At 49.5% G+C, this 12,996-nt stretch overlaps 1 protein-coding gene across 4 annotated transcripts in view; it reads left to right on the top strand.

Moving 5' to 3' along the window:
- Add2 (adducin 2 (beta)) overlaps positions 1–12,524 on the top strand; it is a 95,729-nt gene extending 83,205 nt beyond the window's left edge. For all 4 annotated transcript variants that reach the window (NM_001271857.1, NM_001271858.1, NM_013458.5 and 1 more), the window contains exon 16: positions 6,592–12,524. In NM_001271857.1, coding sequence (NP_001258786.1) covers positions 6,592–6,896 — 305 coding nt within the window. In that variant the 3' untranslated portion in view covers positions 6,897–12,524. The remainder of the gene's footprint in view (positions 1–6,591) is intronic.
- Positions 12,525–12,996: the final 472 nt, after the last annotated feature.

Consider the following 12,996-nt stretch of genomic DNA (forward strand, 5'->3'; position numbering starts at 1 on the left):
GACCTAGCCTTGCTGGAGAAAACCAATCTGCTTGAGGCCAGAGCTCCAAGTGGATGTCCCTCCCTCCTCTCCACTGGCTGTGTGTGTTCATTGTGTCTCATCACGGTGTGTTGTCTTCCTTTCTCTTCCCATTTGTGCTTTCATCAAAGGACTTTCCTCCGAGTCTGAATACTTGTCTCTGTAGTAAGTATAGAGAGGCCACTTCTTAACTCACCTGGCACTCACAACAGGGAGGGAAGAACTTTTTAAAAGAAATCTGTTTCTTCCTGGGTTTTCTTCTTGCATCTCACAGCCCCACCTTTGGGAAGTCTCTTAGATGTCAAATTCATGACCAATTCCACCTGTGCTGTGCATGGACTAGGCTTCCTGAAAGGTACATGGACACATACACACACACACACACACACACACACACACACACACACTCACACACTCACTCACACAAAACAAATTTCATAAGGAGGTATAGGGAACTTCAGGAGGGTGTCATGGTTAATAGGAATTAATCATTGGTCCTGCTTTGACACCTTTAAGGAGCCTCTTCTAGAACTCTGAGCAGAGCCTGGATTCTCTCTCTCAGGACCCCAGAGATGTATGCAGAGGATCTGGGCTGTCTGTCCATTAGCACGGGTATGTAGGCTTCAGGAAAGAAATACAAGGAGAACCTGAAAAGGGCTCATAGCAGAAAGGGGACATCAGGAGATTCTGTTCCTGAGAGGCATGAGTGTGGAAGGATGGAACTGTCATTCACCCACTACTGGGCATCACACTCACTGTGGCTGGAGTTCCGGTTCTCTGTGGTGCAAATCTACCCCCTCATGAGGCCCACTGTCCTTGGATTATAGGGTAACAAAAGTTATAGTTTTCTCTAAAGATGCTTTCTGAGCCACAGACAGCTAGGAGCACAGCTACCTTGACACAGTGTGATGTAGGTGTGAGCTGCAGTGTGGGTGGGGCTGGATGTCCTGGACCAACTCCTTGGGGTACACAGGATGGACTCCTGCACAGCAGCTATGAGCCCACACATATCCTATCCATTAGATCAAGGGTGACTGTTTCCATCTGTCACTGTGCTCCAGGTCCTCTCCTGCTGTGTCTCTGCGATGTCACTCCCATCTATGCTCCCAATCTTAATCCAGCACCATCAGCCTTTCTAAGCCCCTCCCCATCTGCTCACCAGGACACTTCCTTTTCTTTGACTAAGTTCTAACTGATGCTATCGCTACTGACCCTCCCCACAGGGAATACTCAGGACTACAGACTGAGCTGCAGAGAAATAGTTCATGTTTCATGTCAGATAGTCACTGATGAATCCATCATTTCAAACAAGCCACTCAAAACACTTGAGAGGGCTGGGAAATGGCCCAATGGATATAAGGGTTTGCTGTACAAACATGTGAAATCCAACCAGGCACGGCAGGCCCTAATCCCAGAACTCAAGAGGCAGAGGCACAGGAGCCCCTGGATAAACTGGCTAGTTGATCTAGTCCATCAGTGAGCTCTGGGTTCATTTGAGAGACCCTGACTCAATAAGTAAAATGGAGACCCATCAAGGAAGACAGCTGACATCAGCTGTGGGCCTCCACAGGAAAACAGGTGGGGTGGGGAAAGGGGAGAAAATGACCAAAATTTCCATGTGCTCACATAAATCCATTCTTATTATGGACTGTGTTCTTTGAATTCCTAGTCCTTGATGCTGCCGGCCTCCAAGACTTGGACAAGTTAGCTTGGTAGCATCAGATCACTATCCAACCATGGTCCACAACGAGAGCTAGTTCTGTGGGTTGGCTGGAGTTGACTGGGCTTAGACTAATGGATCTTCATCCCTGCGTGATATCAACGAAGACCATAGTCAGCTATGAGCATGACTGGGCCAGGACTTCCAAGATGGTGCACACATATGACTAGCACCTTGGCAGGGACAGGAGGAAGCAGGCTCAACTGGGACACTGTGGTAGCTGATTGGTCTCTGTCTCTGCCTCACTCTCTATTCACCCTTCCTCTCTTGTGTGGTCTCTCTACATTTCCATTGGTGTCATTGGTCTTATCCATGGTGGCCTAGGTCTCCTAAAGCTGCTAGGCAGAAGTTTCTAGACCTTCTTGGGTCTTTGGCCTGTAGCTCTGAAGTACTTCCCTGTATTCTGATTGCTACCAGAAGTCTTGGGGCCAACGGGGGCAACATGAACCTGCCAATGCCTAGAGGCTCTGCACACTAGGACCTGATCTATCCCACATGTCATCAGTATATCCAGTACTGGGGGGACTGATTCTCAGCCGAGGTGAAAGGAGCATATTCTGAACCCAATGTCCCACTGTGCTGCCAATGGTCCTTTTATGTCAAAATGGCCTGATGACATGATTTTACACACACACACACACACACACACACACACACAGGAATTTAGAGAGGTAGGGGTGTAGCTCAGTGGTAGAGCACATACCTAATATGTGTAAGGCAAAATAACACACACTTATACACACACACACACACACACACACACACACACACACACACACACACACGCACGCACTTTGTGACCCACTGACTGCCTCAGGGACCTAACATGGAGAAAGATTGCATTTGCACAAGTTGAATCTGGATCCTTCTTTCAGGCACTGATATTCAGGAATTTAAGTGAGGACAGAAATTGGTGCAGATCTCTGTGGGCCAGCCTCCTGCTCATAGAGCCTCAGAGGCAGATCTTCATGCTGGCCTTCTGCCCCCTGCTCTGTGCTCTGAGTGCCTCGTGGGCCTTTGTGATCCTTGCAGCATGGTACCCCAGCCCTGTGTCAGCCCCGATCATGAATGATACTTACCCCCCTTCCACCTTTAATGAGCCTTTTCTTTGGCTTCTGCATGCAAAGGTGAAGAACATTCTTTTCATTAGGGACACATGAACCGTGCATGGCAGTCACCAGTCCTGCATGCACTGGGATGTAGACCAGGGTTAGTCTGGTTAACCCTGAGTTCAGCAAAACCCACTTCCAGGTCTTCCCATCATCTCCCTTCCTGCTGCTAAGTGGCAAGCCAGGCCACTTATCTGTCACGCATCAGGTGAAGTCATGTGTCTTCAGTCATGAGCATATTCCTGAGGTTAGATGAGGTACAGACTCCTCCACAGACATGCCAGCGATGAGGAGAGGCCAGGGATCCTCTATGGAACCTGTGCCTGACCTCGCTCAGAGAAAGGCTCAAGCATGTAGTTCCTGATCAGGAGACCTCTGCACTTAAGTGAGAGAGATTTGTGTTCTGAATGGAGGACAAAGTCAGCATGTGCCAATGTAAGATGAGCACACGGCAGTGGGCTTGAGGAGGGCAAGTTTGTTGTTAATCTCAGTGGAAGTGTAATTGAACCCAACTTTAGGGAGATATGTACTTGGGACGGTTGGGCAGGAGTGGGCTGGGTTGTGTTGGGGTGGAGGCCAGGAAGCTGAGAGTGAACATTCCTGGAAGGGGAGCCTTAAGCGAGTCTCTCCAGCACATCAGAACCAATGGGACATGTGTAACTATGGAAGGGAGGACATTGCTTGATAGGACCATGGAGACTGCATATTCCGCTATAATGTGTAAGCTGCAAACGAGGAAATCGGGTGGTTTCATTCATCCTCAGCCAGAAGGTCTGAGAACTGGAGTTTTGGTAAAGCAGAAGACAGATATCATAACCGAAGAGGCTCTCCCTTCTCCTGCTGGTTCTGTTGGGCCAGAAATATTTCATCAACTATTAAGTTATTATTCCTTAACTCAGCCATCACAATACACAAAGCCATCACAAGGCCACTGGTGGGAGATAAAGTACTTGTAAGCTGTGGGTAGCAAGGAATCAAACCCAAAAGGTAGAGTTCAGGGTAGCTCTGTGCCTTCCAGCAACAGTCTTCTCCCCGCCCCTAGTCTCTGGAAGCCCCGCCCCCAGCCTCTGGAAGCTCTGCAACTCTTTACCCTGCAGCCCACCCTGGTCTAGGAGTGGCCTCCCCACTGTCCTGAGCCCAGATTTGCCCTGAATCATCCACTCTCCCTATTCCTCCTTTTCCTCTCCCAGTTTCCTGGTTTCCTCTTTAGACAGAACTTGCAACTTTATAGTCTCTGTTCCATCTACCAAGTGTCCCCTGTTCCATGAGCACGCCCACTCAAACAAACATGAGTCCTACTGCGCCCATCTCTTGGCGTCTCTCCCAGCTACTCTTTAACTTCATTTTCTGGAGCTGCTCACAAGGGAAAGACTTGCTCTCAGAGCCAGTCCTTGGTGTTCCCCAGGTGCTTGTACCTGCCCCACCTCTCTAGCCAACTCTCCAGTGGTCTCTGTCCCTATGGGGTTGGGTACACTGGCTGTGCTCTATTTAATATTGCTTTCTTAAGACAGCACACACACCAGGGGCTGGGGCTGTAGACCTGCTTGATATAGGTGAAGAGACCTGGACAGGGACCTGGGAGAAGGCCTGAGTTATAGCAAGGACATGAGTCATCATGAGGGCAGTAAATGAGAGTTTGAGCAGAAAGTAGAACCCCTCTAGCACACAGTGAGGATCATCTTAGGGGACAATATCCATGCTAGGGGCTTGAGAAATGTGTCTACAGTATGTCACCCAAGTGATGCTCCTGCTAAAGAGTTGTAAAAAAAAGGGGGGGTGGGGGTGGCTAGAGAGCCAAGAAGCTGAGGTGTGTGTGTAGGAAGAGTAGGTACAAAGGATAGCACTTGGGTGGGCAGGGATGTTTGCATGTGTGGATCCTGCCTGACTTAGAAGACTCTCACTGGGATGGATGTGACAGGATAGGGGTGACAGTGTTCGAGGTATTCAATTGCCAAGTTCACCTAGTCACTCATGCATTCCGCCATCTGTGGATTGCACAGACATTCCCCTGGTGCCTTCCAGGGGCTAGGCTGTGATCAGCACAGCCTCACCCTCAGTTTAGAATGGAGAGATGGTGTGCTCAAATAGACAGGTGTGATCACCTCACCGTTGGGAATAGAAGTCTCTGTGATGGATGCAGAAAGGATGGAAGTGGGCATAAGGTCAAGAAAGACACTGAGGGAGACCAGATATTCAAACGCATCTGTTATATAAGGTTACACTTGGGGAACAGAGAGGCAAGAAGGGCCTTCTCCAAATAGTACAACCTGGGGTGGCCAAGAAGGGACGAGGAAGTTACAGTTGAGGAGACCAAGTTGAAGTTTGGGGTGAACCAGGAGAGGAAAGAGAGAGGATCGCGCCCTAACAGATTCATGACTTTGAGGTACATTGGCAGGTGGCAGTCATAGGAATGCACATGGAGATGAGGGGACCAGAGCTCAGGCTCTGGGAGTCAGGACTATAAATTTTGACAGGCTCTAGTCTTGAAAGTTGGATGGATGAAAAGCAGCAGCTAGTCTCTGAAACTAAAAGGGGACACACCCTCAGGGGGGTCTAGGAAGAACTTTGGCATGTCACCTTGAGGAGGAAGAAAGCATCTCACTGTAAGATCTTTTCCAGGTTGTTAAGTCAGCCAGTCCTGGCTGCTTTACATTCACCCCCATCCACACAGATTATAGTCACAAGAGTCCTCTGTGGAGTGAACTCTAGGATATTTTTTTTCTTCAACTACTTCTGTAGCATTGGCTTCACCTTCCTCTGTTGCTCACATTCCCTTATAGCAGGGCATGTGCCAATCCTGGTGGTGATGTTCCCACTCAAAGGTGCCCATGATCATACCACACACATGTACACAAACCATACACACACACACACACACACACCTACCTCACAGATTACATACATGCATGCATATATAATCTATACCAAACTCAAATGGTCACCTCTCACACACCAGGAGGCCTCTCAACCCATGATGAGAAGCCCAGACCTGAGCCTGAAGTGTGCTGCCTTCTGTTCTGGCTGTGAAATGGGAGGAGGAGCCAGGCAGTCTTTCATTAACTTTCTATGTTTCAGAGTCTGTGTCATTATAGTCCCCTCCTTCCTCTTCACACAAGATTTTCAAAGTCTGCATAGTTGGGAAGAAGGGACAGCTGGAGACTTTAGTGCCTGGGGTCTGAGCATGCTTCCCTTAAGTGTGGGACCTGGTGATCCCAGGCAGAATAGAGACCTGAGCCCTGGCAGCCACCGAATGAAAGGACCTCCTTGGACTGATGATCCTATTATGGAAATGTTGGGTCCCTCCTGTTCCTCATCTCTGCCCCTGGGGAGACACTGGGTTCATAAGCTCCCTGCTGCTGTTTAGGTATGAAGACCTGTGATCACCATGTCTTGATTGGTGCAACCTGGCTGCTTATCACAATGCTTCCACTGAGACAACCATGCTGCCCCTAGCTGTTCTCCTCTCTTGGGTGGGCCTCCTCATTCACAGTGAATTAAATGCTTGTTCAAAAACCAACATATATTTCAAAATGTAGACAAGGACCCAGAGTTACCACCTGCGCAATGGGTGTTCCCCAGGCAGGTAGTGAGAGGTGAGAACGCCACCCCTCCTCTGTTCCAGGATCCTTACTCCCACCCCATGCCAGCCTGCACTTCCCTGGCTCCAGACCTCCCTAGAAGTGGTTCTGTTGAACACTCGCCTTCATGAAATCTTACAGGTTGGGTCTTCTGGTCTTTTCCTAGATACCAAGAAGACAGAAGTCAGCGAAGCCAACACAGAGCCTGAGCCAGTGAAACCAGAAGGGCTGGTGGTGAATGGGAAGGAGGAGGAGCCGAGCGTAGAAGAGGCCCTCAGCAAAGGACTGGGCCAGATGACCACCAACGCTGACACTGATGGCGACAGCTACAAGGACAAAACCGAGTCAGTTACCAGTGGCCCCTTGTCCCCAGAGGGCTCGCCCTCTAAGTCACCCTCCAAAAAGAAAAAGAAATTCCGAACCCCCTCGTTCCTGAAGAAAAGCAAGAAGAAGGAGAAGGTGGAATCCTGATTAGTGGCTCTGTGGGTCCTGCTGCATCCCTGCCCTCCTTCCTTACCCTTCTCCCAACTCTGCCCCTGGAACATAGGGCCAAGGAGGGATGGAGGAGGTCCTGGGATCACACTCAGAGGGGAACTTAGAGCCTGCCTTCCCAGAGCAACCAGGGGTCTTGTCCATAGTCACAGTTAGTTGGCAGCAGAGCCTGCCCTAGATTTGAGCTTCCTGATTCCCATGGCCATGGTCATGCTCTGCCCTGTTTTCAACACTGCCTAGTCTGGGCTGCCTATGTTAGGACACCACCTGCCCACCTGAGCCCAGGGTAGGAAGGCCAAACACCAGGCAAGGTCATGGATGCTCACAGACCAAGGTTTCTTCTGAATAAGGTCCATCTCTTCCCAGGAATCCTGCCTCCTGCTGATGGAGCAATCTCCACAGCAAGAAGCCATGCTTCTCTCTTCCATTTTGGGTCCCTGGCCCCCCCACAACCCCAGCTCAAAGTAACCAGGCAGACTGATCTGTCCCCGCCAATAGAAGTTAATCTTTGATCCCCAGGCTGATGGCTTAGCTTGCGCTTTTCCAAACACTAACCCTGAGCTTTCTCCATGGAACCCATTGAGTGAGTGATGGATGGAAGAACTCTAAGAGCCAACAGATAGAGGGCAAGCTAAGTCGCCTAGTTGGGGGGGGGGGAGAGGGGGATCACCAATCTATGAGCCCAGGAGCCTGATCTGTCTGTATTGTGCTTCTCACAGGCTGAAAAATTAAACCCAGCTGTAGCTTAAGAAGTCTCATGCTCAGGGAAGAAATTCTGGGACATCCAAATCTGTTGTTGCTGGCATTGAGTTGTGTGAGGAGGTCAGATACCCCTTTGGCTTTGCATGCTATGCAGGGCTGTATCTGCCTCACTCTTGCCTGGCAGCCAGGTGTCCCTTGGCCTTCCCACATCCCCAAGGGCTCTTGCCCACAGACCAGAAAATCTTGCTCTTGGCATCTTGACCTTGGCTTTTTGGGTCCCAACTCTGAGTCAGAGGGTACAGGAGAGGATGGTCAGAAATGAGTCCTTTGGGGTTAATTCTCTCTCACCAACTCTTAAAGACACGGCTGGCATTCCCAAGCCCATCACTCTCTTGCATCCTGAAGCTTGGCAATAGGCAGAGCTGTTATTTTAAACGCCAACACTGGTTTCCCCACCCATATCCTCCTAAGGAGGAGTGTTGGTTAGTGAACACTTCTGGCTCCAAGACAATCCATCTTCCTTAAAGCACAGTGTCTTCAAAGAGCGTTTCTCTTTTTTCGTCCTGATCATTGTAAAGGTATTTTGGAAGTTTCTTAGCTCATCGGTTTTCACTTTGCACACATGTGTCTACAAGCACTGCGCGGGCTTTCCCTTCTGCCTTCTCAACTGAACCCTTTCAGGGATAACTGACTTACTGAGCAGGATGCGAAGACTCGGTTTGAACCCAGGACTGTCTGAGCCAAGTCCTGCCTCTTCCCAGCTGTGATGAATGGACAATGGCTTTGGCCCATTAGCCATCTCCGCAGTTGGTCTTGGCTGTGGAGTATTAGCACTGGAGATGAAGGTAGAGAGGCCACCTGTGGTCACGGTCAGTGGTGCAGGCAGCTGTGGATGGTGGGATGTCTCTGCCTCTGACAAGGGAGAGCTGAGCCCTCTGGTTGAAGCAGGAAATCCCACCACAGTCGGCTGTCTCTTGAACAGAGCTGAGAGGCTGGTGCAGATCTGGGGCTGCTGCACAGACCCTGTTTTGCTCTGCTTTCTGGCTGGGTCAAGTCTAATGAGAGACAACTCAGTGTTGTTGTGTACAGATGCTCAGAGACTTCTACTCTCCTGTAGGAGATGCCTTCTTAAAAATAAGATTTCACATTCATTCATTCATTCTCTCTCAGCATTCATTAGGCATCCATTTTATCAGCCACTTTTAAAAAGATGAGAAGAGTTGACCCTGCAGAGGCGGCATTTGTGTGAGCCGGTGCTGAGAGATAAAGTTGGTCTGTGGACTCTGTCCAGTGAGCTCTCTTTACCCATCCCTGTTATGTAGCACCGGAGCTTGCTTAGGTTAAAATGTCAGAGCTTTCCCTGAGCATCATCCTTCCAGATCATTGATGGCTGATTTGGTTTTTTAAAAAGAGAGGAACTTCTGGGGGAAAAAAAAAAGTCAACAGAGGCAGATAGATGTGGGAGCGTGGGACTCCACACTGTGTCCTTCTGGGCCATGCCAGAGCATTTTGTAAAAGGTGACAGGGAGTGGTTCACATCCCGGGTGAGCAGGCCTGGGTCTTAAGAACCCTTGTAGACAGTGTGAGAGATCTGAATTTTACCACATTCTGGACACTGAGGACTGTTAATTAGGGTAGAATCACAAGTGTGTTGTAGGGTCCCTTTGGTGGCTGAGGGAGTGTGTACAAGGGAGGCTGCTGGCCATCTCTCAGGCTGTATTCCCCCCTACTGCATGGTTAAAACACCTGAAGAAGTTTTTACTGAGCTAAATTGCTGGGTCCTCAGCCTCAGACCCCAGTTTTCTTTCGGATTAGATCACCGGAGAAGTGTAAAGACATTTTATCAATTTTCTTCTTCCCTTGCACATAAAGGATGTGGTGTGCACAGCCTTGAGGACTGTAGAAGTGGCTGTGTGTCCCACACAGGACATTCCTTTGGCTCTGCAAACACTGGTTCGAGGTTTGACTGGTGAGGAGGGATCGTATAAGCTAAGGGCTTGTTTCTCATTGAGCCACTGTAGTTCCTACAGAGAAGGGTCAGAGGGTTGAACTGGTGCTACTGTGTGACCAGCTGACCGGAAGAGTAAAGTGGCTTCCACAGCCTATTTTTACACACTGTAGAGTGCTAAAGAGAGAGACAAGCCACACTCCTCTAGAGTGTGGATGGCTAGACGTCATACACTGGGAGTGGTTGTGGTCTGCGACTATCCCCCAAACTAAAAAACAAAAACCCCTGCCCAGAGGTGTTCTGCACCACAGCCTGAAGCTGGCCTGTTCTCAGCTGACCCAAGGTCGGTTCCCTCTTAAACCTTGGGAAGAGCTGGCCAACACTTGGGAATGAGTGTGAAGTCCTTGCTCTGTGGATAGAGGGCCTGAGAAACATGGGTGAGGACCATGAGTCTTTCACATTCCCCATTGTAAGGCACTGCTCTGAGACACCCACTCATGAGACAGTACCTGAGCCTAGCCCCTGTGGGATGGCAAGGTGACCAGATGGCAGATGCCTGGCCTTGTGCTAACAGGGCCTCTGCTCTGGTTGACGTGAGCAGAAATGCTGTCATGGATCTGTAAGAACCATTCTATTTGCTCCTGTGATGTGAGTGTGGATGGCTAGACCTAAGTTTGGACATAGTAGGGAAGGTTTGTTTAAGGACAGGACACAGCCCTATTTAGACTAGTGTGCCAGGCCTTTTCATAAATGTGAATTGTATGTCTTAGTTCTGGGCCAAATGTCATGAGTTCTTGACAGCCAAACAGGACTATTGAAACACCCATCCCTGTGCTCGTTTTACACACATTGCTCCACAAATACCCATGGGCTCCTGGCATAGTTGCCATCCACTGAGGACAGAGGGACCATGAGGCTTATATCCTTGCTTGTCACTAAGCCCAACCGAACTCTCTATGATCCCATATAATTCAGAAAGACTGAGAAATGAACAAAATGCTAGATACCCACTCTCATTTCCCACAGAAAGGACGAGGCACCTCACAGCTTAAAGTGCAGTAGGGATTCATGCCTGAGATGGGTGCTTTAACATGAGAAGGAAGGGTCCAGAGGCAACTGAAATTCATGAAACACGTGTATGTGGTTTTTGCATGCACACCCTCTTTCTCCAAGGTGAAGAGGCACCCATAGTACTGTGATTACTTCCCAGAGCCCTAGCTAGCCAGGATGCAGTGCTCTTCCTGTCAGAAACAAGAGGCCACATATAAAGCTCTGTTCCCAAGGCACCCAATTGCCCCCCACTGGGGAAGCCACCTTGTCCAGAAGTCTGTGGGGATCCCACACAGTGGAATTTACTGCAGTGGACAAAGTGCCTTTTATCATAGTCTTTGCACTGATAGTGCCCTGGAGAAGGCAGGCTTCTTTTCATAGGAACAATGTGCAAAGCAGTATTTGGGTGACCCTAGAAAGTATGGAAGAAGCCACATTCTGCCTCATTCACATGTGGGTGACATTAGACTTTTGCCAAATTGACTTTTGTGCTGACATGGGTGAGGACCATGAGTCTCTCACATTCTCCATTGTAAGGCACTGCTCTGAGCCACCCAATCATAAGACAGTGCCTGAGTCTAGCCCCTGTGGGATGGCAATGTGACCAGGTGACAGATGCCTGGCCTTGTGCTAACAGGGCCTCCGCACTGGTTGACGTGAGCAGAAATGCTGTCATGTATCTGTAAGAACCATTTGCTCCTGTATTCTCCAAGATTCTCCCATAAATTGGGTGATCAGTTTGAGGACATAGGGTCAGAGATAGAAGAGGCTCTTCGTGCTGGGAAGGCTCAGGCGCAGGCTAGCCTGAGAAGGCAGTCTTCCATGGGAGTCTGAGAAGGCAGTCTTCCATGGGAGTCAGGTCCTCAGCTCCTCCCCTCACCCACCCTGTCCTAACCCCCCCCCCCCAGGGGGAGGCTGGACCCTGAGGGCTCTTCCCTAGCTCTTGGGTAGAAATGACATCTCAGGAGCTGAGGGGATGGTGAGAAGGGTCTAACCTCTCCTCCCTCCACAAACCATCCTGTGTATCTTTTAAGGACCCCTTTAATATGAATCAGGGTGGCAGTTGGACCTAAACCCAGGGGGTCGCACTTGAGACACATCAGGAACCCTTATAAGATGGTAATGCATTTGGGGATGCCTCATTTCCATGCCATCTTGCTCCTGTGGGTCTCTGTTGGTGAATCATACCACAGGATTGTCCTCTATAAATTTTTGAACTGCTGGAAGTGATGAGTCCCTAACACTTCCCAAAGTGTGTGACCCATCTCTGTTGGATATTTGGGGCTCTTGGGGAGGTGGGAGTTAGAAAGGGGGCTCGGGTACCTCACAGGACCCATGGGATGCAGGGTCACAGGAACCCAGGCTGGCCAGGGAGTGCAGTGTCTCGTAAGTAATGCTGTGGGTGGTTTTGGTGAACTGTCTGTCTGACAATCGTCACATGAGCGTATGACTTACTGTCTTCCCTTGTACATAGGCTGTCTGTGTTTGGCTTTTCCTAGTACTGTGAGGTTTCCCACAGGGATTCCATGTAGTACTCTGTGCTGTGACAATGCCACTCTTCCCCCAAGATCACACATCATCCCCACAAATGGTTCTGCCTTTCTCTATGCTAACACATGGAGCCACTGAGATGCAGTTGGGTGGTTAGGCTCTTGGATTTTATTTTGCAATTTTATATATATACATATATAATATATATATTTATGGGTTGGTTTTATATGGTTTTCTGTTTGAATCTATGAGCAACAAAGCTTCCCTTCGATTTTCATGAGAACTTTCCAAAGGCCTTTTGCTGCTTTGGTGTCTGACTGTGTTTGGGGTGGACTCTGCTTGTGGGTTTCTCTGTGTGTGCCGTTATTTCACCTGCAGATCTTACCCTAGTAAACCAGATGTGCTTGGCTTCCCAATGTGTGTGACCCATCTCTGTTGGCTACTCGGGCTCCTGGGGAGGTGGGAGTTAGAAAGGGGGCTCATGTATGGAAATGTAGGTCACACTGGGAACTTAACCTGTTTTCACATATAGAAAGCTGACACGTGTATCGCTGAGTTCTGGTGTGGGAGGGGAGGCAGTGTTTCTGAGGAGGAGACTAGATGGATTCCAGCGCAGCTGCAAGAGCTGGGTTGCAGTGGATGGGGGGCGGGGGCAACAGAGACAGCAGACCCTGCATTTGTGGGTGTGAAGGCCAGAATGGAGGAAGACATTACAGTAGCAGAGGGTGAGGGAAAGAAGGAGCGCCTCTAAAAGAGTGAAGGGTGTGAAGCTGGGGTGGAGAGTGGAAGAGGGAAAACATCATTTTGCCCTTTTCTACCTCTACTAAAAAAAATACAAAAAGGCACTGGGAGAGATAGCTTCGTTGGTGAAGTGTCAGCCACACAAGA

The sequence above is a fragment of the Mus musculus genome, chromosome 6 (assembly GCF_000001635.26).
Source record: "Mus musculus strain C57BL/6J chromosome 6, GRCm38.p6 C57BL/6J".
Lineage (NCBI taxonomy): Eukaryota > Metazoa > Chordata > Mammalia > Rodentia > Muridae > Mus > Mus musculus.